Source organism: Conger conger, chromosome 14, assembly GCF_963514075.1.
Source record: "Conger conger chromosome 14, fConCon1.1, whole genome shotgun sequence".
NCBI classification, from domain to species: domain Eukaryota; kingdom Metazoa; phylum Chordata; class Actinopteri; order Anguilliformes; family Congridae; genus Conger; species Conger conger.
The window spans coordinates 21430989-21453413 of record NC_083773.1 but is presented as its reverse complement, the minus strand read 5'-3'; the positions used below and the strand labels follow the sequence as shown (position 1 = coordinate 21453413).

Here is a 22425-nt window from a genome sequence, read left to right as displayed (position 1 = left end):
TGATATAAATGTCAGATCAAGATCTATGATCTATGATTGGGCTAATTAAATAATTAAGACCAGACGTTGGCACAGAATCCCGAAACGGATCTCCTGTTTTATCAGCACTCCCCCTCCTTGAGCCATCTCTCTCATCCAGCATTCCCACATTTATAGTCCGTTCCAAACCTGGAGTTATATTGTCCATTTTCCACTTTCGTCAGCAGCGGCTGGTCTCCACGGATATCTCAGGGTCAACTTTCATTTTATTCAGACAGATTTCAAAGTGCAGAAATCGTATGAACGTGTCTCCCTACGTTCTTTGGTTTTGGAGGTGAACGGCAGCAGCCTGGCTGGGTGGGTGTTTGTGAGCCCTGATTTTGGGGAGGTTAGTCAGCGAGAGGGGGGCTCAGGTCCGTAGACTCACCGGTTCTTGGCTCGGTGACCAGGCCGGAGCAGATCCAAGCCTCTCCCCAGGAGCGCAGTGGAAGCAGACTCTCAGCCGCCGAAGGGACGTTGTTTTAAGGCCTTCCTGGCTCCCCTGCAGCCTCTCTGGTTGTCTAAAGCCCAGGGCTTTATGAAATCAAAGCCACTTCTGCCTTTTTACGTCGTGAAGTAGAATCGGACAACCAGAGTTACGCTGTGCTACCGTGATGTCTTGAGTATGCCGACAGCACCTGTCACCCTGCTGTTTGTGTCCTTTCTCTCAAACCGAATGGGCTGAGTGTCCTTGGGTTACATTTCACATTTTAGTCATTTGGCAGACGCTTTTAATCCAAAGCGATTTAAAAGTGCAAAGGTTCTTCCGCAGGTTAAAGCATCAAATGCCATTTGCCATTTACCATTTACGTATTCTATCCATAACTATTAGAATACGCATGAACGGCTGTTCTAAACAAAAACAGTCATCATAAGTGCGACTGTCTTTCAGTTCCCATGGGTTCACTCTTTGTTGTGAAAAAGTGTATCTTATTGTGAACGTGCATATCTCACATTATGTGACTGTAATGACCTGTGTGACTGTAATAACCTGAGTGACTAATGGCCTGTGTGACTATAATGACCTGAGTGACTAATGGCCTGTGTGACTGTAATGACCTGTGTGACTGTAATGACCTGAGTGACTAATGGCCTGTGTGACTGTAATGACCTGAGTGACTAATGGCTTGTGTGACTGTAATGACCTGAGTGACTAATGGCCTGTGTGACTGTGATGACCTGAGTGACTAATGGCCTGTGTGACTGTAATGACCTGAGTGACTAATGGCCTGTGTGACTGTAATGACCTGAGTGACTAATGGCCTGTGTGACTGTAATGACCTGAGTGACCAATGGCCTGTGTGACTGTAATGACCTGTGTGACTGTAATGGCCTGTGCTCTGTTCTTATTGCAGGAGTGCCTGGAGAAGTGTGGGGAGCGTCTCCAGGAAATCGTCAACTACCACACGGTAAGCCACCGTCCCCTCCTCTGTCCCCTCCACCATCACTCGCGAGGCCAGAAATCACGGAACAGCCTTATGACATCATCACATCTTGAAACACTAATGTGGACGGGCGTTCACTTCTCTCCAGGGCCCATCATTGTGAAACCTATGTTACTCATGAACTGGGCCGTACCAATCTGGCATGCCGGGGCATACCAATATGTCATACTGGGGGAATAGTCCATATTAGCATCCTTTGTGCCTCACTGGTCCAACATGTCTCGCCTGTTGGACAAGGTCTTTGTGTACCCACTTTTGGAGATGGTACTCCTGAAACCCACTAGAAACGATCTATAATAGAGCACAGTTAAATCTGAAGCCCATTCTTCTCCAAACAGCCAAGACGAGACGTGACGAGACGGTTTTAGAACGTGTTTAGAAGAAAGTTTTATCAGCGTGAACTGTCCAGTTTTAGAACGTCGGTTCTTGGCGTCTGACGTTTTCGAAAACTGGGCCAGTCTTAAGCCCGGAGTTTTAAAACGATTAGTGATTTAACGTTACAGTTAACTCTGGTTGTCATGGAAACAGTCGTTTATTTGTTTACTCGTCGCTTTTGTGTGGATTGCCTAGTCCACACTCGCGGACGTTTCAAGATTTAAACACAGACGTTCCGAGATTTCTCGAGTCTTGTCTCGTCTGGTCTGGGCTGTCTGGTGGAGACTGGGCTTTACAGAGACTGTGGGAGAAAGATGGTATTCAGGTGACATGGTGAGGGATTGAGGTTCAGTTTCAGTGAGCAGTGTGATGTGTGATGTGATTCCTCTGAGATCTGGTTCTTGTTTGGGAGAAGGTTTTTAAACTGGAAACACGGTGAGGAAAGGTTTTTGGGAGATTGCAGGAGCTCATGTGGGCTTGTCTTGCCATGGCAACCTTGCGTTTCAGCGACTGAGGACATTCCGAGGCTGTGGTATAATGGGCTTGTGGCTTTGTAAATTGTTGATCCAAACACTGGTAATCCTTTCTTTCTCAGACCCTCCCTTCTGGAAATGCTGCTCTTTTGTTTTAGTTTTTTTTAAATGTTTTTCTCTCCCTTTTTATGGCAATTAACTGCCATTGCGAGGTGCGTTCACATCAGGATTTAACCAGGGCCCAGCTGCTGGACTACTCCCAGTTTCCGATGTTGTGGGTTTGCGCAACATCGTGAAAACAGTGGTTTTTGCATTTCTGCGCTCTGTCTGGCAGCAGTTTAAGGATGTGCTCTTACCACAAGTCTTAAGACTCTGCAGACTGCAGCCACCCACTGTACACTGCAGCACTTTTCCACACTTCAGACATGGTTTCACATCCTCGGAGTGTGAAAATAAGTGCTTCATCAGCACCCTGTAGTACTATTCCCTAGCTAATCAGGCCTGGTTTAGCCATCGGTGAAAACCCCGATTTCATGCAGTGCCATCCTCATTAATTAATCTCTTAATGTAATGAATGTTTCCCCTTGAAGTCACACACAATAGTAATACAATAACTGATGAGTGTGGTGAGAAAAACCGCCTTGGAGGAGTTGCTGAAGTGAGCCGTAACACCCTGGCCCAAACAGCTGATGCTTCTTATATCCTCTAGCCCAGGGATCATCCAATCACGGTCATTGAGGGCTGAGAACTGCTGCTTTTTACCTGGGAGTCAGGTGTGAAGGCAGCCTGCCCAATCAGTAACACTAATTGTTCAGTTAATTACATGGGAGAAAAGAAAAACATGGCTGGATTTGGATTCGAGGGTGAGGTTTGATGATCCCTGCTCTACCCCATGACCTGGCGCGCCACATGGTCTGCTGGTTTTTTTTCCACATTAAAAGCAGCACCCAGTGGCTCAGGACCAGGGGCACAGATCCCTGCTCTATCCAATAGCATGGCTGTTCTTTCTGCTGATGTCACACAATCCATCAGCTAGACGCACCCAAACCTCTAATCTTGTTTGGAAGCTGTCGGCTTGGCATTACATTACATTACATCACTTTCTTCCTTAGCAGACTGCCTTATTGAGTGCCCGTCTGGACTGTCATCCTGTTATAAGGCTGCATGTTTGCTACAGTGTTTCAGGTAATGTGCTGTGCCTCAGAGCTGTACGGGATTCAAACCCGCAACCTCCTTAAGTCAGATTCCCTATACACTGAATGTGTGGCTGGATTTATTCCATAGTACATTGCCCAAGAGCCAGACCTGGGTTAAATATGTCATTCAATTTATTTTCTTCGCTCAATTTATCTTGCTGGATTTGCACTTTTTTTTTAATTCAGGAGTCCCAATACACTAGACAAGCTTGGGAAAGCATAGAAAAGTATTTGAATCCAAAACAATTACACTTATTGTAATATTTGACCCAGGTCTATTTGAAAGTATTTCATGCTGCACCAGATTGCCTGTTTTTCTGCCAGACATGGTGCTGTACCTGTGTTTCCCACACACACCCCTGTAAAGGCAGGTGATTAGCCCTGGCTGCAGACAGCAGGCCCCTCCACCCCCCACAGACAGTAATTAGGGTAATCGTGTGTCTGGCACAGGGGGCAGGGTGGAACAGCGGGGCGGGCACCATTCACCTGCATGGGGGGGTCATTTGGGCTGATTGGTGTTAGACAGCCCAGCGGGGGCATCTTTGGCCTTTGTGAGGATGCGGGGAAGCTCTACTCTGGGGCAGTAGAACAGGCCAGCGAGGGGAGTAGAATGTCACAGACATTTTCCATGCTGTTTCCAGGTGAGGTGTGTGCAAAGGTGCTGCCCCTTCTATATATTACTGGAGAGAAATGAATTTATGTATATTAACATGACCATGGAGTCATGGAGACCCTCTCTGTCTGGTTCAGATTTAGTCTGGATTGTGCGTCCCCACCCTGTGACGCGAGTTCACTCATCTCTCTGTCTTTCGGAAGAGATAAATCTTAAGAAAAAGAAGGATTTTGTTTTTCCTGCTCAGTGAGAGCCAGATGGGATATTGTTTAGATTTGCGCTGATCTGTGAATCTGACGAGCCACATCTGCGACAGAAGAGACATCCTGAGATTACAATTACACAATTACACAATTACACCAGACAACCTGAACTCATTTGCTTACAGTAGGGCATGGTTGAGTGAACCCTGTTAATCCACAGTCTAGTCAAGTTAATACTTTATTTGCCACCTCAACTATGACAGTTGTTAGGATCTTTTTGTCGCACAATAAAGATCGTTACTGAGACAGTCATAATGTGTAAATTAACATCTTTTTAAATAAGAAGCAAGCAGACAAGGAAGGGCATTTACAGAAATGTCAATGACTCATGAAAACTTACTAAAGTGGCAAATTACCAAATGACAAGAATAATCATCCCATTCAGCAAGGACACACAAGTGTAGATCTGCGCAACTACAGTGAACATTTTCAACATCATTTAATTGATTTTCTTTTTTTAATGTAGCTGTACGATTCCTTTTAGCAGGTCATCTCGGCACAGAACTGGAAATGAGCAGAAACTTGTCGTTAAGATGAGGAGAAACGGCCACATTGCTTGAGCTCTTACAGGCTATTATTCGGCTCAGCAGCAATACGGGGAGAAGATAAAGCAGTGATGGCAACTGTGCTACGTAATGAAAACCATAAAAATCCCCTCACGATCACCAAGAGACTAAAATAATCCTGCAACACGCTCAGGTGCCTTAGACACATCATACACCATACACAGATAAATATGGATGCTGCTTGCAAACACACACACACACACACACACACACACACATACATACACACACACACACAGATGCCGCACTTCTATTCCAGAGTTGGAGCACAAGTTCAGATTTGTGTCACTGTCAAAGCCCACCACAGTCTTGGCTCCTGTGTCCAAATAAACAGGCACTGAAACAAGCATGGAATCTGGAAGTTATCTGTCTGAGAATATGTGGTAAATTCCAGAATAAATGCACTATTTACATTTTCAGTCATTGGGGGACAGGGAGGTATTGAGCACAAGGCATCGCGGTTGACACTGCACTCTTAGAGACAGAATCCAGAGAAGACTGCTGTGGAATTAGATCGGAATTCCAATGAAGACATTCCCGGGCTGGTTGGGATCATTCCAGTCCTGCCCCCCGCAGTAGGCAGGGTTCAGCTGAATGGGAAGCAGGTTTGGGAAGTGACTGAGGTGATGGCCATGTTCGCATCCTGCGACTCTGCTCATGCTTCCTGTGGCGTGGAAGGAATGGAGAAACATTGGTGGAATTTTTACAGCACACATTGGGAATCTGCGGTCGTGGAAAAGCCAGCCAGGAAGAAAGGGATGATCTTGGAAAATATTCCACATTAATATATATGTGTGTGTGTGTGTGTGTGTGTTTCGCTGTGTGTGTGTGTGTGTGTGTAGAGAGTTTGTCTGAGGGCAGGAGGGTTGTGTGATGTATTACTGCAGGACCTCATGACTGCTCAGACAGTGAGGATCAGAGAGAGGGTGTGGGACAGGCAGTCCCATTTTACAGGACGGTCCCGTCTGTCTGGTATAACTGAAAGATTTCTCATTCATATCTTTTTTATTCTTCTACTGAAAGGAGTGTAGTGTACACTCACTGAGCTCCTTATTCATGCTATTATCTAATCAGCCAATCATGTGGCAGCAGTGCAGTGCATAAAATCATGTGGATACGGGTCAGGAGCTTCAGTTACTGTTCACATCAACAATCAATGTGTCAAACCTTTAAGTGGATAGACTACAGCAGCAGAAGACCAATAAGTCTAAAAAATAAGTCTAATAAATACCTAATAAAGTGCTCAGTGAGTGTATACAGGGCCTGGTCTACTAAGAAGTTTAGCATGTGCAATGGTTGATTGGTCATGGTATTGGTTTTGTCGTTAGTTTTGCGTGTGCTGTAAGGTTTAGCAGATGCTAAAGGTCTCAGTAAGTCAGGCCCTTAGTGTATAGGGGGACATTCCTTAGCATTCAGTACTGTGAAAATATTGGTTTATATCCCTGGAGGGTCCGTGTTGCGCTTTATCTGGGGTTCTCCAGTAAAAGCAGTTAACCAGAATTGGAGAAAGCAGCATCATGCTGCCATGAGGGGATGTTTAAGAGCAGTTTTTGGTTGTGACATCAGCAGAGCTGCACGTGCTCAGTGCATCACCTGGCGTGTCGGTCAGCCCTCCTCGTTCAGGCAGGGGGTTTAGCGTGGTCATTCTGAGCAGCGTTAGAGGCACATATAATGGAGTCCAGCCGATAGAGCCGCACCAGGACCAGCCTGTCCGCACGCAGGGCGTGGGCCTGAGGGCTACATGTTCCACACACAGGGCGTGGGCCTGAGGGCTACATGTTCCACACACAGGGCGTGGGCCAGAGTGCTACATGTTCCACACACAGGGCGTGGGCCTGAGTGCTACATGTTCCACACACAGGGCGTGTGTCTGAGTGCTACATGTTCCACACACAGGGCGTGGGCCTGAGTGCTACATGTTCCGCACACGTGTTGCGCATTCCGTCCCTTTCTCCGCCGGGAAGGGCGGTCCAGAATCCTCCCTCGTCCCTGCGTGCAGACCACCTGCGACATCTTTCTGTAATTAGCGACGCGCTGTTTCCTTTTTTTGCCGGGCTCGTTGACGGGGTTCCAGCAGTTTGGGTTTTTGGCGGGAGAGCCGCAATGTCCAGGGCTGCAGTGTTCCTCTGTAGCAGATGAGTCTCCTCAGCACATTCTGCTCGTATTCATCACCAGGGTCTGGGCGCAGAAAGACCCTGCTTCTAGGAGGCTGGCCTGGAGACCCTGCTTCTAGGAGGCTGGCCTGGAGACCCTGCTTCTAGGAGGCTGGCCTGGAGACCCTGCTTCTAGGAGGCTGGCCTGGAGACCCTGCTTCTAGGAGGCTGGCCTGGACCGTCAACAACTACATCGGCCTCATGCGTGTTCATGCGAGTTTCGCTATTTATGGATGTGATGTTTTTAACTTGTTGAAGAACCTATGCGCTTGTAAGTCGCTTTGGATTAAAAGCGTCTGCCAAATGACTAAAATGTAATGTCTCAGTTTCACACGTTACTGTATGTACTGTACACACCACTTTCACCTGCTAAATACTGCCCACCCCCCAGTTTTACCCACTGCACCCCCTTGTTTTCTGCCCTCCCTCCCCAGCACCTTGGCTGTTGGTACCGTGCCCTGTCTGCATCGTGGGGAATTCTGGGCCGTGATTTTTGGGTTTGGGTTGTTAGCGCTTAATGGTTGCCATCAGGCAGTTGCCCCGCAGTAATAGGCGTCAGCAGCTTTACCGGCATCCTGAGATTTACCCCGATTGTCCTAGTGGAGGCGGTGAACACCCCGCTTAATTACCCCTGCCAAGAGCCGTTACAAAGCCGCTACGAACACACCGACCAACCGCCGTGTTTTTGCGTGCGAAGCATTGAGCCGGTGTTTACAATCACCATATTTAGGAGCGGCTGAATGATGCTGATTGGCGTCTAGACAGGGTGCAGTGCTCGTAATCAGGAAGACGGGGTGGTGATACCTCAGTGTGAGGGCTGTGCAGGCAGGATTGATTGCTGTTTCGTCCAGCTCACCACTCAGACTGCCTCATTTGGAACCTGGGGTTTACCTGGCAGTAAAGCAGCCACAGCTCTCAAATCCTGCTGTCTGACTTCCCTCTTCTGTACTCCACCCCCAAACACACATATGTTATGTTTTGTTATGTTATTTGTTCAGTGCTACAAGGTCAAAGCGGCTTTATACTCTATACAGTACCAAATCCCTTTCTTGGTCTATTTTGTTCTCTAACAGGTATTTTAAGCCCGACAAGTTAATTGTTACAGGTAATATCTGCATTTGTGCCAGGTGTATAGACATTGAAAGCTTGACTTAACCTTTTGAAGAGTTGGCTTTTTTTCGGAATGTTTTTCACAATTCTAATCTGGTGTTCCAGAACTCTATTGATTTCAGTCACCAGTACATCAGCATTAGAATGTTGAGGTCAGAGCATTCTAATAGCATACTGGTGACCTCACACTTTGAAGGGTTAAAGAGCCAGTTGATACAGCTTGGTATCACAGAGGCTCAGAGCGGTTTGAGTGCTGCAGGGATGATCAGCAGCTGCTAAGGGCAGAGTGCAGCTGGCCAATAAGATTCAATCAGAACCTGTCTGAAAGCCCAAGGCCAGGAAGTGGTTTATAGGTAGTGAGTGGCAGAGAGCCAATGCAATGACCTGAGAACAGGGGTGATGAGAGCAGTGTGTGTGTGTGTGTGTGTGTGTGTGTGTGTGTGTATGTGTGTGTGTGTGTGGATGTGCGCTCTAGCTGCTGCATTGCTACATTTCTTGAGAAAGATTCTACTGCACACTGGCATTGGAATGCTGATATGCCATTTAGACACCCCCCCCCCATGTATTGCGTCGACCCTGTCTAATCCCAGTCAGGCTCTGAGATGGACTGTCTGTGGATCTGAGATGGACTGTCTGTGGATCTGAGATGGACTGTCTGTGGATCTGAGATGGACTGTCTGTGGATCTGAGATGGACTGTCTGTGGATCTGAGATGGACTGTCTGTGGGCCGGAGCGGACAGAATCACCGTGCCCGTTTGTGTGATGGCAGAGCGGGCGTCAGAGCCGCGATGGAGGGTTTCTGTGGCCCGCTCTCTCCCCCGCTCTCCCCCGCTCCTATGACCTATTTTACAGCACAGCAGCATGGCAGAGCCATCATAAACCTCCTCCCTGAGAGAGAGGGGAATCTGAATGAAGGAGGCGTGGTAGTGTGGTGTGTGTGTGTGCATGTGTGTGTGTGTGTGTGTGTGTGCATGGACTGTTTGCGTGCCCATTTGTGTGTGTGTGTGTATATGTGTGTGTGTATACCAGTGACTGTGTAAGTCTGTGTCTGTGTGTGTCAGTGTGCCTGTGTGCGTGTATGTGCTTGTGTGTGTGTGTGCTCTGTGCGTGGGCACACTTGTGTGGGGGTTGTCCTGGGTTGGTTTTAAATCTCCACTCCATTCAAGGCTCAGCATCACCCCCCGATGGTACAGATGTGTAATTGCAGCATTTCTTTTTTCACTGAACCAGTCAGCTTCTCTGCATTCAAATGACTGTGGCAATGGCAGCAAAGCAACATTTATTTTTGGGAGATTGATTATGTTTTTGTCCTTGTGTTTTCACAGATTCTCTTTGATCAAGCTCAGCGGTCTGTCAAGCAACAGCTTCACAGCTTCGTTAAAGAGTGAGTATCACAGCACGTGCTCTTATTCAGTAACCAAGTACTTATTACTCTTCCGACTAAAACAGTGTTTATCTAATGTGTGTTTTACAGTACAACACTGTTCTCATTTTCCTCATACTGTTTAGTGCCTGCTGGCTTTGTAAATTACAGTGTTGGTTTGGCTCTGTTAAATTTGTCAAAGTGCTCCTGTTCTCATCCCTGAATAACAACAGGCTCTGTTTATTTCAGCCTCTACCAAACCTAAATGAAAACACTGGGGTAAATGTGCTCAATACGTGTTGTGTTCATGTTGAATACAGCTCTTATCGCTCCTGGAACTGACTTAAACACCAGAACCAGGGCATGTTGCTTTGAGCGTTGGCCCACGGGATGGTAGTTCTGAAGCTAGCGGAGTGTAAACGTCCGTTAACTGTCTGCAGCCACGCAGGAAATTCCTCAATGCCATCGGCAGCATGGCCCAGTGGGGTGAGACTGGGGCTGCTTGAGGCTGAATTCAGCTCTGAGGATACAGGACTGTAATCTGGCCCCCGGCCAACACCGATGATGTCAGATTTAAGCAAATCTCTTCAGCCTCAGTGAGCAAGGTCACCAAGGCAAGGCAAAACCAGGCCCGATGAGGCACATGGAACAGTGAACTGCCGTTCAACTGCCGAAGCAGCCCTCCTCTGCCCTCCTCTGCCCTCCTCTCGCCCGAATATTCAGCTTGTCTTTTCCTTGTGACAGCAGATTACTCATCGCGACTCCTTCCTGCTGTTCCGATTTGTTCCCGCTTTGTTCCCGCTGTCGTGCTGGCTTCGTCCCGCACCCTCATGACGCGATGCTTGAGTTTGAAGCAGCCCTGTTTCTGCCCTTCTCTCACCCCTGCCCTGGCAGAGGGGGTTCCTCCTGCTGGGAGGTGTGGGATTAACCAAACCGCCCTGATTCTGCCAATCTGCTAATCCATCTGTTGCCACGGCAGCAGGCATGCATGTGGCGGGGTAGATCCCGCCGGATTAGCCCACGACGGCGCAACCTTTAGCCACAGAAGGTCATGCTCTGTGGCCGTAGCAACCGTGTGTCCGCAGTCCCAAGGGGGTGTTGGGGGTGGGGGGTGACCTCTGTGATCCCAGCCTTTGGGATTACCCCCCCCCTCGCCTTTTAATCTCACTGAGTGCACTGCCTGAGTGTGCTACCTGAGTGCCCTACCTGAGTGCCCTACCTGAGTGCACTGCCTGAGTGCACTGCCTGAGTGCCATACCTCAGTGCACTGCCTGAGTGCCCTACCTGAGTGCACTGCCTGAGTGCACTGCCTTTGCCATTGCTTTTATGTTCATAATTGATATGACAGATAATACTTCTCACCAAAGAGCACCCCATGAAGGATTAGGGCTCTGGGTGTCATGTACACATACTAATGCATGCACACACGCACTGCTGCAGAACCTAGCTGGCCTGGAAGTAATAACTAGATTACCATGCAGTATGGATCCAGTCCATGCAACCTTAGTCATTTCACTGGTACAGATCATAAACTTCTGAAACGCATATGCACTATGTGTTACTAAATGCACTTACAAGTTGGTGACTGAAATGTTGTGACTTTTTTTAAACAAAGGAAACTCAATAGCCAGCTAAAAAAAAAAAAAGCCATTGAAGTTTTTTTTTTTATATTGAGAAGGGGTAGATTACAGCAGTTAAACAAAGGAATTTCAGTCCAAGGTTAGCTCACACTGAAAAGCAGCCAAGCTTTAAATCTGACAGATTATGTTTCTGGCATGTCCATGCAAAGAGCGATTCTGAATTTAATTATGTCCCCACATCAGCCTTTCACAGACTGACTGAATGTCACATTCAAAGCTGAGGACAAATGTCCTGGAACAACCTTTGCTTTTCAAAAGGGAGATGTTTGTTTAAGAAAGACAGGGACTGTGATTTTTAGGTGTACTAAATATTTAGCACTAATGCACGTTAGCAGTTAGCATTAAACATGAAGTGGGGTTCCTTTTCTAATGAGTAATAACTTTGGCTGTGTTCGAAGCCACATTCTTAGCATACTACTGCATTTACGACTCCATTTAAATTAAAATCAGCCTGAAATTTAGTATGACTGCTCTGCTAATATGCGCTTTCAAATGCAGCCTTTTTGTCCTGACATCTACATGCATTTGTGGATCCAGCAGGTCTTCATTCAACCTTTTCGCACTGCTCTGTAGTTAACCCTGGGTTATCAGACTGGGCCCCAGGCTTAGGAGAAACCAGAGCTAGTTTATCCTGTGTTCACACAAGTCAACCCTGGGCTAAGTATTCACACCGGCACTGTGCTTGGGGATATTTCTGGGGCTAACGTCAAAACATTGGTGCTCATCCTTGTCCGGGGCAGGGTCTGCTAGCCCAGAGGTTGGTGCTAGCCCACTTTAGATTGTGTATTTCAAAGATGGATGTCTTGTGATATTATATTTTTTCTGATGTAACTATACTGTATTTTATTTCAGTTAAGGTTTTCAGACCAATAAAAGATACATGGACTAAAATCTCTCTTAGCCCAGGGCTGAAGACTGTCTTAGCCTGGGGCTAGGTACAGAGTGAATAAATAAATGTGAAGTGATAACTGGTATAAACTCCAGGTGTTCAGTTCCCTGTGATCCTCCAGGCCTTCATGCCCAGCTCTGCTCTGCTCCACAGTGACATTCGCAAGTTCAAGGACACGAAGAAGCAGTTTGACAAGGTGCGTGAGGATATGGAGATCGCCCAGGTGAAGAACGCGCAGGCACCCCGGAACAAGCCCCACGAGGTGGAGGAGGCCACCAGCACCCTCACCCTCACGCGCAAGTGCTTCCGCCACCTCGCCCTGGACTACGTGCTGCAGGTGAACCGCCAGGGACCCACCCCGTCATTCAAGCCTGTCTGACAATAACAATAACGATAACTGTGACTATAGCTATGACAATAACGATAACTGTGACTATAGCTATGACAATAACAATAACTGTGACTATAGCTATGACGAAAACTATAACGAGAACTGTGACTATAGCTATGACGAAAACTATAACGAGAACTGTGACTATGGCTATGACGATAACGATAACGAGAACTGTGACTATAGCTATAGCTATAACGATAACGATAATGAGAACTGTGACTATAGCTATAACGATAACGATAATGAGAACTCTGACTGTGACTATGGCTATAACTATATCTATAGCGATAACGATGTGAGCATCTACTCTGATGAACAATAATGTTCTGTAAATAGTCTCTTGGCTATGTCATCTGCCATTTTGACACCCTGTAAATTCAGGTGGATTTTGATTTGCTGTCAGTGATTTATTGTTCATGCAGCTAGAAAAAAAAGCTCTGAAAGTGATCACAACAATATCATGTGTCATTGTCGGTGTCATTATATTTATGGTGTGGACTCCACCCTTCACTTGAGTTTTGATGATTTCTAAAAGGAAAATGTATATTTATATTGTTATGTTTATAGTTCCTGGTGTGGGCGGGCCTTTGAACTTTTAAAGTGTGAGGTCACAAATACAGACAGGCGACCTGTCCAGGGTGTATTCCTGCCTTTCTCCCAATGTATGCTGGGATAGGCTCCAGCCCCCCTGCGACCCTGTTCAGGATAAGCGGGTTAGGATAATGAATGAATGAATGAATGAATGAATATATTTTCTTGAATGATGTCCTTGATGCAGCTGGCAGTTGTTCACAGCGTTCTGCTGGATGTATTTGCTGCAGTAGTTTGGGTTTATCACCTTGCTGAAAGATATTTACCCTTGTGTGAGTTGAACCTGAACCCATGTTATAAGCTGAGAGTTTAATTCACTGCACATTCAGTACCTCTGCCACTGAAAGGCAGATTATAATTCTGTGAACTGCTATGCAGGTAAGTACACGCATAATGTGACAGAGGTATAAAAGTACTTTACTCAGGCATGTGTTTGGCTAAAGCCCTTGCCTGGGTCTTTTTCATTCTGGTTTAGTGGTCGATCTGCACTGGCACATTGGATAAATGTGTATCCTTATTCAAATGGTGCAAGGCACCAACCAGCTCATCAGGAGCAATTGGGGGTTAGATATCTTTTTCAGGGACACTTCGACACACCCAGGGGCGGGATTGAACCAGCAACCCTCTGACTGTCAGACAAGTGCTCTTACCCCCTGAGCCAGCATTCTATGTATCTAAGTTCTGCAGACACCTGTCTGAAGACATGCAGGGCCATTATATGAGAGGTAGATTTCCCAGCAGGTCTCAGAAGGCCTATGGATTATCTGCGGATGCTCTGTTCAGTGCAGTGACCGGGGGCTCATCGAGCAGCGGTTCCACAGCACAGCACTCTGCAGCAGGCCCTGAGAGAAGCTCCATCATGTGGACATCAGGCCTCCGTAGGCTGGAGCTGCCACGCTGAGGGGGGTAGATTATCTCTGGCTCAAACAGCACAGCTCAAGGCTGGTGGAGAACATTCTCACTTATTCTCTCAGCAGCCAGGCGGATCCAGCTCTCAGTGACCTGACTCACTGACTGCAGTCAGTATCTGAACATGGATATTTCATCTTAAGAACACAGCCAGTATTTCCTACAGCTGTCCTCTGTGCTTTGACAGGGACTGGATCTCCTGGTTGAAAGTCATTGACAGCGCTATGCATTACAGTACAGTTATTTATTTTTATCCAAAGTGACTTTGTTGATTAGACTAAGCTGGGGACAAAACCCCCTGGTGCAGTGTGGGGTTAAAGGTCCAACAGCTGCATAGATCTTATTGTGGCTACACCGGGGCTTGGACCACCAACCTTCTGGGTCCCAGTCATGTACCTTAGCCACTAGGCTGTACATATTCAGATTGTATTAGTGTTAAAACCAATTAGTGTTTATTTTTAAAGTTATCATTAAAATTTCAACATGCCTAGCATGCTAAAGTGTTTTCGGTTCATGCCTGTGTTGAAATGACAGATGAGACACTAGATAAGTGAGTGCACAGCCACAAGGGGGCAGCACTCTTGTTCATTTTCACTCCAGATAGGAAGTAGCAGCACTGCAGTGAGCTGAGCTGCAGCTGCGGTAACAATAGTCTGCCACTAGTGGCGCCAGAGAGCAAAAAGACCAACAGATGCAGTTGCAGCTGATGCGCACTGTAACATAGTAACCTTTGACTCTTATATATGAGCCCATGTACACATACACCATGTCGCCCCCATAGCCTGTGGAGAGGGGCTGACTGATTCACTGTGACTGCCTCGTCTCTGCATGACTCGCCATGTCTGCTGGCGGCCGTTAGAATCGTCCTCCTAAAACGACCTCCTTGCACTAATTGTGCATGACTGGAGGTGGGGAAGATAATGACTGGGGGTCACGCATATGCATGACCTCTCATATTTAGCACGCATAATTTTATTTAGTCATTGTCAGTATTTGGAGGAGGTCGAATTGCTTTGACGGGGATCCCCCCCAAGTGACCAAACCTATTTGTTTTGGCTGTTCCCATTGTGTCAGAACGTTGATGGGATGTTGGTTGAATATCGTAGCGCTGCGTGACTGCTAGCGGCAGTGTCCTATAACACAAAGCTATATGTAAATTTCACGTACATTCAGTGTCCTTCGAGGTAAGACAAACTGCAAAAAGTCATTGATGCATTTACCTAATTTGTCAAGTCAGGTGTGTAGCTGTATAGAGAACTGTGTCAACTATACCAAGGCTTCTAACAGTACTGTTGGGTACAAAGTCTGAGAAATTCAGAGTGGATTTTCAGTGGATTTAGGATAGTTTTCCACTGAATCCTATGCCATGCCATGCTGCAGGACTAAATTACTACCACTAGGTGGTAGTAAGTGTTAAACAAAGGACTGCGCTTCGTTAATCCCAGTTATATATTTTCTATCAAGTTATGCATTTTGTTTGTTTGATCCAATCAGTCTTGTCTCTTTGTACCAACAAACCTGGCATTTGTTTTATAAAAATGCATTGAAATATGGACATATGGTTTCATTTGGTTTGAGGGCAGCATCCATTTGTATTGTTTCAACTAGTCAGTTCATAGGGTATGTGCAAATGCTTGTGTGCGTGCTTGTGTGTGTGTGTGTGCGCATAGATGTGTGTGTGTGCCTGATAAAAGACTATGTTGTTCCAGTTGCCTGGCCCTTCAATCAGAAGACTCAGAAGCCTGCCGGGCATCTGTCTGAGTGCTGTAATTCTCTGCTCGCAGCATTTCCTGTTGTAATCATTCTGACATTCTGCTCCTTCCCTCCCCCAGATCAATGTTCTGCAGGCAAAGAAGAAATTTGAAATCCTAGATGCGGTAAGCGGCTTCAATAATTAACCCCCCCTATTACCAAGCCTGCTCAGGACACTGCCCCTGTTTTGTTTCTCCGTCTCATAAAAGCTTTTCAGCCGACAGTCACACTTTTCCCCTTTCCTGTTGTTTTTGTAAATCATCTTTGTGCCAGTGCAGGGGGTCTCAGACTCCAGTCCTGGAGGGTCACGGTCTGATGGGTTTTCTGATTTCCTGTCTATCAGCAGTCACTTTAGGCCTTGGAAACGAGGCGTGCGGACTCCTTCGCCAATCAGTCACTTAAATGAAGCACTTAAGTGCAGGAGCACTTGAAAAAGCAGCAGTTTTAAGTCTCTGTGACAGTTTCTGCAATGCGTTCTTTACAACTACACTGCAAGAAATGTCTGTCTTAACAAGCGTTTTTAGTCTTTAATAAGACTTAAGGTCTTTTTTTTTCTCAAGTATTTTAAGTTACTGTTTGCTTGACATGTGAAATTTTCTCACCCCATGTGGCAAATCCTGAAGTGACTGAAATTAATTTCTGTTTTTTGTCCCATTTAGCAATAAAGTAATAGAAGTAATATTGAAAGTCTAAATATAAGCCTAAGATACTTGTTAATATTGTCTTATTTTAGTCTTTAGCAGTGTAAAACTGAATTGAATGGGTTGCTAAACCCTGTAAAAGGATGTAAAGTCAGGGTCTGTGACTCGGCCCCCTCTCTCCTGCAGATGCTCTCCTTCATGCACGCAGAGTACACACTCTTCCACCAGGGCTACCACCTCCTGGACCAGATCGACCCCTACATGAAGAAGCTGGCAGCCGACGTAAGAGGCTGTCTCTGTGATATTGCCATTGTCCTCACCATCATGGTGAATGATTGTATTACATTATACAGCCGTGGAGCTCAGAAAAGCTGTTAACACGCTCGTTTTTATCCCTCCCTCCTCTTCAGCTGGACCAGCTGGTGATCGACTCGGCCATGGAGAAGAGAGAGATGGAGCACAAACATGCCACCATCCAGCAGAGGGTGAGAACCCTTCCCCTCCCTCCCTCCTCCTCTCTTTTGTCCACTCCTCCATACATCCAGGTAAAGCTTCGGGGCTTGTCTGTCTGTCTGTTTGAGGTCAGGAGACTTTAGCGTACACACCTGTCGTCGCTAAGACGCTAACAGCCTGTGCCTGGCGACGGGATTAATCGGCTTCAGGAGGACGTTTGGTCGCTCTGTCTAATCAGGTGGAATAAACAGTTTAACGTTTCAAAAGTTGGGCATCAACAACAATTCCAACAATACGCAGCTGTATCCACCAGCCACAGAGAGGACCTCAGTGACCTCTGATCTCTTAAAGAGATTCTTTTGAGAGGTACAGTCTAGGCCAGAGGTGTCAAACTCCAGTCCTGGAGGGCCGCTGTGTCTGCAGGTTTAACTCCAGTCCTGGAGGGCCACAGTGTCTGCAGGTTTAACTCCAGTCCTGGAGGGCCGCTGTGTCTGCAGGTTTAACTCCAGTCCTGGAGGGCCGCAGTGTCTGCAGGTTTAACTCCAGTCCTGGAGGGCCGCAGTGTCTGCAGGTTTAACTCCAGTCCTGGAGGGCTGCAGTGTCTGCAGGTTTAACTCCAGTCCTGGAGGGCCGCAGTGTCTGCAGGTTTAACTCCAGTCCTGGAGGGCCGCAGTGTCTGCAGGTTTAACTCCAGCCCTGGAGGGCCGCAGTGTCTGCAAGTTTAACTCCAGCCCTGGAGGGCCGCAGTGTCCGCAGGTTTAACTCCAGCCCTGGAGGGCCGCACACCCACACACCTGCCCCGTTCACCCGTCTGTTCTCAGTGCAGCATGCTCTCGTTTCCTACCATCTCTTTCTCAGATTAAAAAAGGTTCACCATGTTTAATCAGCACACTGTGAGAGCTTTTCTCAGCTGCCTCCTACATGGTCCGTCTGTACTCAACTGCGCAGTATAAATAACTTTAGCTTGTGATTTCATACACAGTAGTGCTGTTCGTAATATTAACCAATTAACTGATAACTGTATGGTCTGTTTTAGACTGGGTACTGTTAATATGCAGAACATTCTGGGCATTTAGTAAACACTGTGAATCAAACCCATGACCTTTGACCTGGAAGAGTTCAGTCCCCTAACTGTTATACTATGCTGCCAATCCACTGCAGCATGATATACTTTGAGAAAAATGTGTTAAAGCTGTTCTCATCTCTGCATTAGGTTTAGTATTTCAATGTGTAAAATCTCTAACATTTTAAACAAAACAAACATTGTGATAAAAACTTGATTTAATTTGAATGTAAATATGCAGGGCTCTGTGCTCATTGCTAAAGTGCTCTGAATCTAGTTTGGAGCTTTAAAAACAAGTCAGTATTGACAGATTGACTAAATTGGATTTGAATTTAAGGATTGTGATTATTTTCACCCCTTTCTGTCAAATGGGTACATTAAACAAAATGGCAGAGATCAGCTGAATTAGTTTAGCGTATGAAAGCTGTGTGCACTGCTGTGATCTCTTACCCACATTGCTCCACTGTGATGTTGCTATATATTGTTAGACCATCAGCAGTGTCATCAGCTTGACATGTTTTTACACTTCAAAGATTTTCTGCAAAGTTATTTATGAAATGTTTATTTTCTCCAGTGGGCTAGCAAAACAGACCCTGGTGATACCAAGCCTCATTTACATAATGCAATAAATTGTTTTATTTTAACATCAAAGCTGTAATTTTAAAAATAGCAGAAAGAAATAGTTGAAATGAAACTCTTTTAAAACTGCTACCAAGGACACACAATGTGTGGCAGATTGACAAAACTGTATTTTTAGCTGTGTGTTCATTCTGTCATCCACATATAAAATAACAAACAAAAAGACACCTTTGTGGAGTAAAATCATCCTTGGAGCCAGTGTTTATTAGGGGGGTGAGTGACAGATTGGACAGTCTCATTTCCCTGGTAGATTAAAAATGCATCTGTTTGAATTAATCCTGGTTGCGAGAGACGTTTGATTCAAAGGGCTCTCAGAACTACTGTATCTATACCTACTTCCATCCGGACAAACTAAAAGCCTTAAACTTTTTCTTACTTCTCAATCAAGGTGTATCTTCCAGATGCAAGGAAATTAACGGGCTATTTCTGTACTTTAGCGGCACCCTTATGAAAGAGATCTTTTAATCCAGAACATGTGCAGCCATTGTGTGGCAGGACCTGCCACTGTCCCGACTGCTGCATCTCCATATGAATGAGCCTAGAGCCAGCCCAGAGCTTTCACACTGATCCCTGCCCAGAGCTTTCACACTGATCCCGGCCCAGAGCTTTCACACTGATCGCAGCCCAGAGCTTTCACACTGATCGCAGCCCAGGGCCTTCACACTGATCTCAGGCCAGAGCCTTCACACTGATCCCTGTTCAGAGCCTTCACACTGATCCCTGTTCAGAGCTTTCACACTGATCGCAGCCCAGAGCTTTCACACTGATCTCAGCCCAGAGCCTGCACACTAATCTCAGGCCAGAGCCTTCGCACTGATCCCTGTTCAGAGCCTTCACACTGATCCCTGTTCAGAGCCTTCACACTGATCCCTGCCCAGAGCCACTACACTGATCTCTGCTCTCTCTTTTCTATGGTTTTTGGTGTCCAAACCAGGTGCATCAGAAGCATGACCTACATAAATGTAAACGGCTGGCTCTTTGCAAGGTGGTTTATGTGTTATTCATTTTTTAAACAAGACAAAGCTATTGTCCTACAGGCTCACTGACAGTTTATTTTCAGCTGATTAAATTGAGACAGCCTGAGGCAGGAATGAAGCTAGTGGATTGTTATAAGCTCTTAATATGCTACATGGTGCCTCTGACAACACTAAATTATTTTGAATTTGTAAATGCAAAGGCACCTGGGGCTATTCTCTAGTGTAGTGCAGCCGTTACTGAGCATACACTGGACATATTATTGAATGCTAACTTTCATATCCTTGCAAAATAAGTATTGATTGTGAAAGAGTGTTTTAGTTGATCGTGGCGAGCATACATGAGGTCAGATGGGTGCAGTGCAGCTCCACCCTCTTTGAGATTTTTATAGAACCACCCAAGGTGCCTTTTGAATTACAATGAATCAATGTTGAATTCTACTCTTTAATTTATTCATGTGGTTTTGCTCTCTTTCTCTCTCTCTCTCTCTCTCTCTCTCTCTCTCTCTATCTCTCTCTCTCCCTCTCTCTCCCCTCCATCATCCATGGCCATGTGATTGCCCCCACTCAGACCCTAATGCAGGTAAGTGCTTTTTTAAATTGGGAATCTGACCACTGCAGCTCCATCTCCATGTGGTTGAATATCTAATATTTGTCATTATTATTGAAGCTCCAATTTGCTGGTTTCTCATGCTGGTGTGATTTGAACAAAATGGTGTTTATCTTGCTCAGTTTGCTTTAAGCAACACAAGAAGCAGTGTGCAGAAGCTGACTGTTTCTCATTGGGCACAATTGTTCTGTACAGTCACGCTTTTAAGAAGCAAGGTCACAAATATGTGATTAGAATGTTCTTAACTGAACATTCTAATGCTGATGTCACACTCACGACTGGCGATTGAAAGCAACGGAGTTGCTGACGTATGGTGATGCTGATGACCTTTTATGGTAGAATTAGCCTGGAGGCATTGCATTCGAGCGCTATATTTTACAGTAAGCACTATATTTCAAGGCAGTCAATGATATACTACATTACCCAGAGTGCATGTAGCCCTTAGAGGTGCCATTAGTATACTGTATGGGTGGTGAAAAGACATCATAGATCCAGTCAGTGTGTTGTGATTCATGTATTACTCTTAAAAGGCATATGTGGTCATGCTGTGGAAAAAAACCCAACTCATGTAAATACTATGTTGAACATGCCAATCTACAATTGTAGTGTGTGCTTTAATAAATACTTAATCTGACGATTATTTGAAATGCTTTGTAGCTTTAAAAAAAGATTTAAAAAATAAAAATTGCATTAGACACATGCAAGAAAAAATGCATGGAAAAAATAAAGTGGTGGCCACACATTTCAGAAATAAGACATTAAGGTCTAGCTGACATGAAATGATAACTGTCATATTAACTCCTTGAAGACAGTTTCCCTCCTTTTAAACATGTAAGAAGACAGTTTAAGCCCTGTTTAGTTCCTGTGCAGGGCTGATCAATTTGTCCTTTGGAAACAGGCTCATCTGTTCAACAGCGAAAGTCAGAGTTTCCCAGTCAATAATCAACAGGGAGGTGTGTGTGTGTGTCTGTGCATGTTTCTGTGTCTGTGTGTGTCTGTGTATGTCTCTGTGTGTCTGTGTGTGTACGTGTGTGTGTGTGTATGTGTGTGTGTTTCCTCAGGTAGGCTGGGAGGAGACGTGTTAGGTGAACATGGAGCATTCTAATGCTGATGTAACAGTTGAGTTCTAAAACACCGACTTTCAAATTTTGAAAGGTTAAAGCAGGCTCATATACCCCCAGCAGCCCCCAAAGGACGTCAAACCAGAGCTATTTAAAGAGATACTCTCAAGTGTTTTGAGGTCCTTTGTTCCCTCCCTGTCTCACGTTCTCCAGGGTAGCTGCTCCGTTGTAGAGGTAACGCGTGGCTTTTAATCCTGCCGGCAACACGTGAGCCACAAGCCTACTGCGAGCCTCTCGCTAATACAGTGTGTCACTGGGCTGCTGGGCCATTTCATCTCCAGGCCAATGCTAAGGAGCTTACTGTAGGTCCATGTATTAAATATTATAAAAATAGATGCAGAAATACCACCGCTTTTGCACTTCATTCTTTCACCTCAGTTTCCTTCATAGGCGATATTTACATCCAGTGTGATCACACCTTTGCAAGACATTTTATTGGGAATTGAAGTGTGTGTGCGTATATGCCTGTGTGCATTCATGCTTGTGTGTGGGGCACCTGTATATTGTAGGTTTTAGTACTGTTTGTTCTTTTTAAGTTGATCCTATTCCCTTTTCCTAATTCCTCTTGGCACCTGACAGTAGCTTTAGGAGTGCGCCAAGTTTTGGTGGCAGCTCAGCCCATTTTCTTAAGAGCACCCTGCCAGAATTTCTGACTCTTTAAATCAGACCCACTTCATCCTCACTTCATTTCCTTGGCTGCCTTGGACAAAACACTGTTCTTAGGCTCCTCAGTGTACTCAGCCTAGTCAGTGTACTCAGCTGCCAGAAAAGGTCACAACGATTTCACTCTTTTTTGATTTTATTTTTAACAAGAGACTCTTTAGTTTTAGACATTGATCTCTAGATGATTGGTCAGTCTGCAGATTCTATCATTCTCTAGAGCAAGGATCAGTGAGTTCATAGTCCTTGAGTTTCTCCGTTTACCAGGTGTGAAGACAGTCTGGTCAATCAGTATCAGGCCAGATCTAGGGCTGGATTTGGATTGGAGGGCCAGAGCTGAGGATCCCTGCTCTAGAATGTGAGGGCGAGTGGCAGTACCCCTCTTATAAGGCTGAAAGGGCTAGCCGCTAGGCTACAGGTCAATGGGTGCATAATTACACTCAACACTGGCCTGTGCACTTTGTCAGTCTGCATGTCTTGAGGTGAGGAGACATTGGAGTGTGCAGTGAAGCA

General features: G+C 45.8%; 1 protein-coding gene across 1 annotated transcript in view; it reads left to right on the top strand.

The window, feature by feature from the left end:
* The window catches only part of LOC133109333 (arf-GAP with coiled-coil, ANK repeat and PH domain-containing protein 3-like), a 94663-nt gene that overhangs the window by 44892 nt on the left and 27346 nt on the right, over positions 1 to 22425 (top strand). Inside the window, exons 4-10 of the mRNA XM_061218618.1 lie at positions 1374 to 1427; positions 9539 to 9597; positions 12259 to 12442; positions 15832 to 15876; positions 16579 to 16674; positions 16803 to 16877; positions 20093 to 20104. Of these exons, the coding sequence (XP_061074602.1) occupies positions 1374 to 1427; positions 9539 to 9597; positions 12259 to 12442; positions 15832 to 15876; positions 16579 to 16674; positions 16803 to 16877; positions 20093 to 20104 (525 nt within the window). The remainder of the gene's footprint in view (positions 1 to 1373; positions 1428 to 9538; positions 9598 to 12258; positions 12443 to 15831; positions 15877 to 16578; positions 16675 to 16802; positions 16878 to 20092; positions 20105 to 22425) is intronic.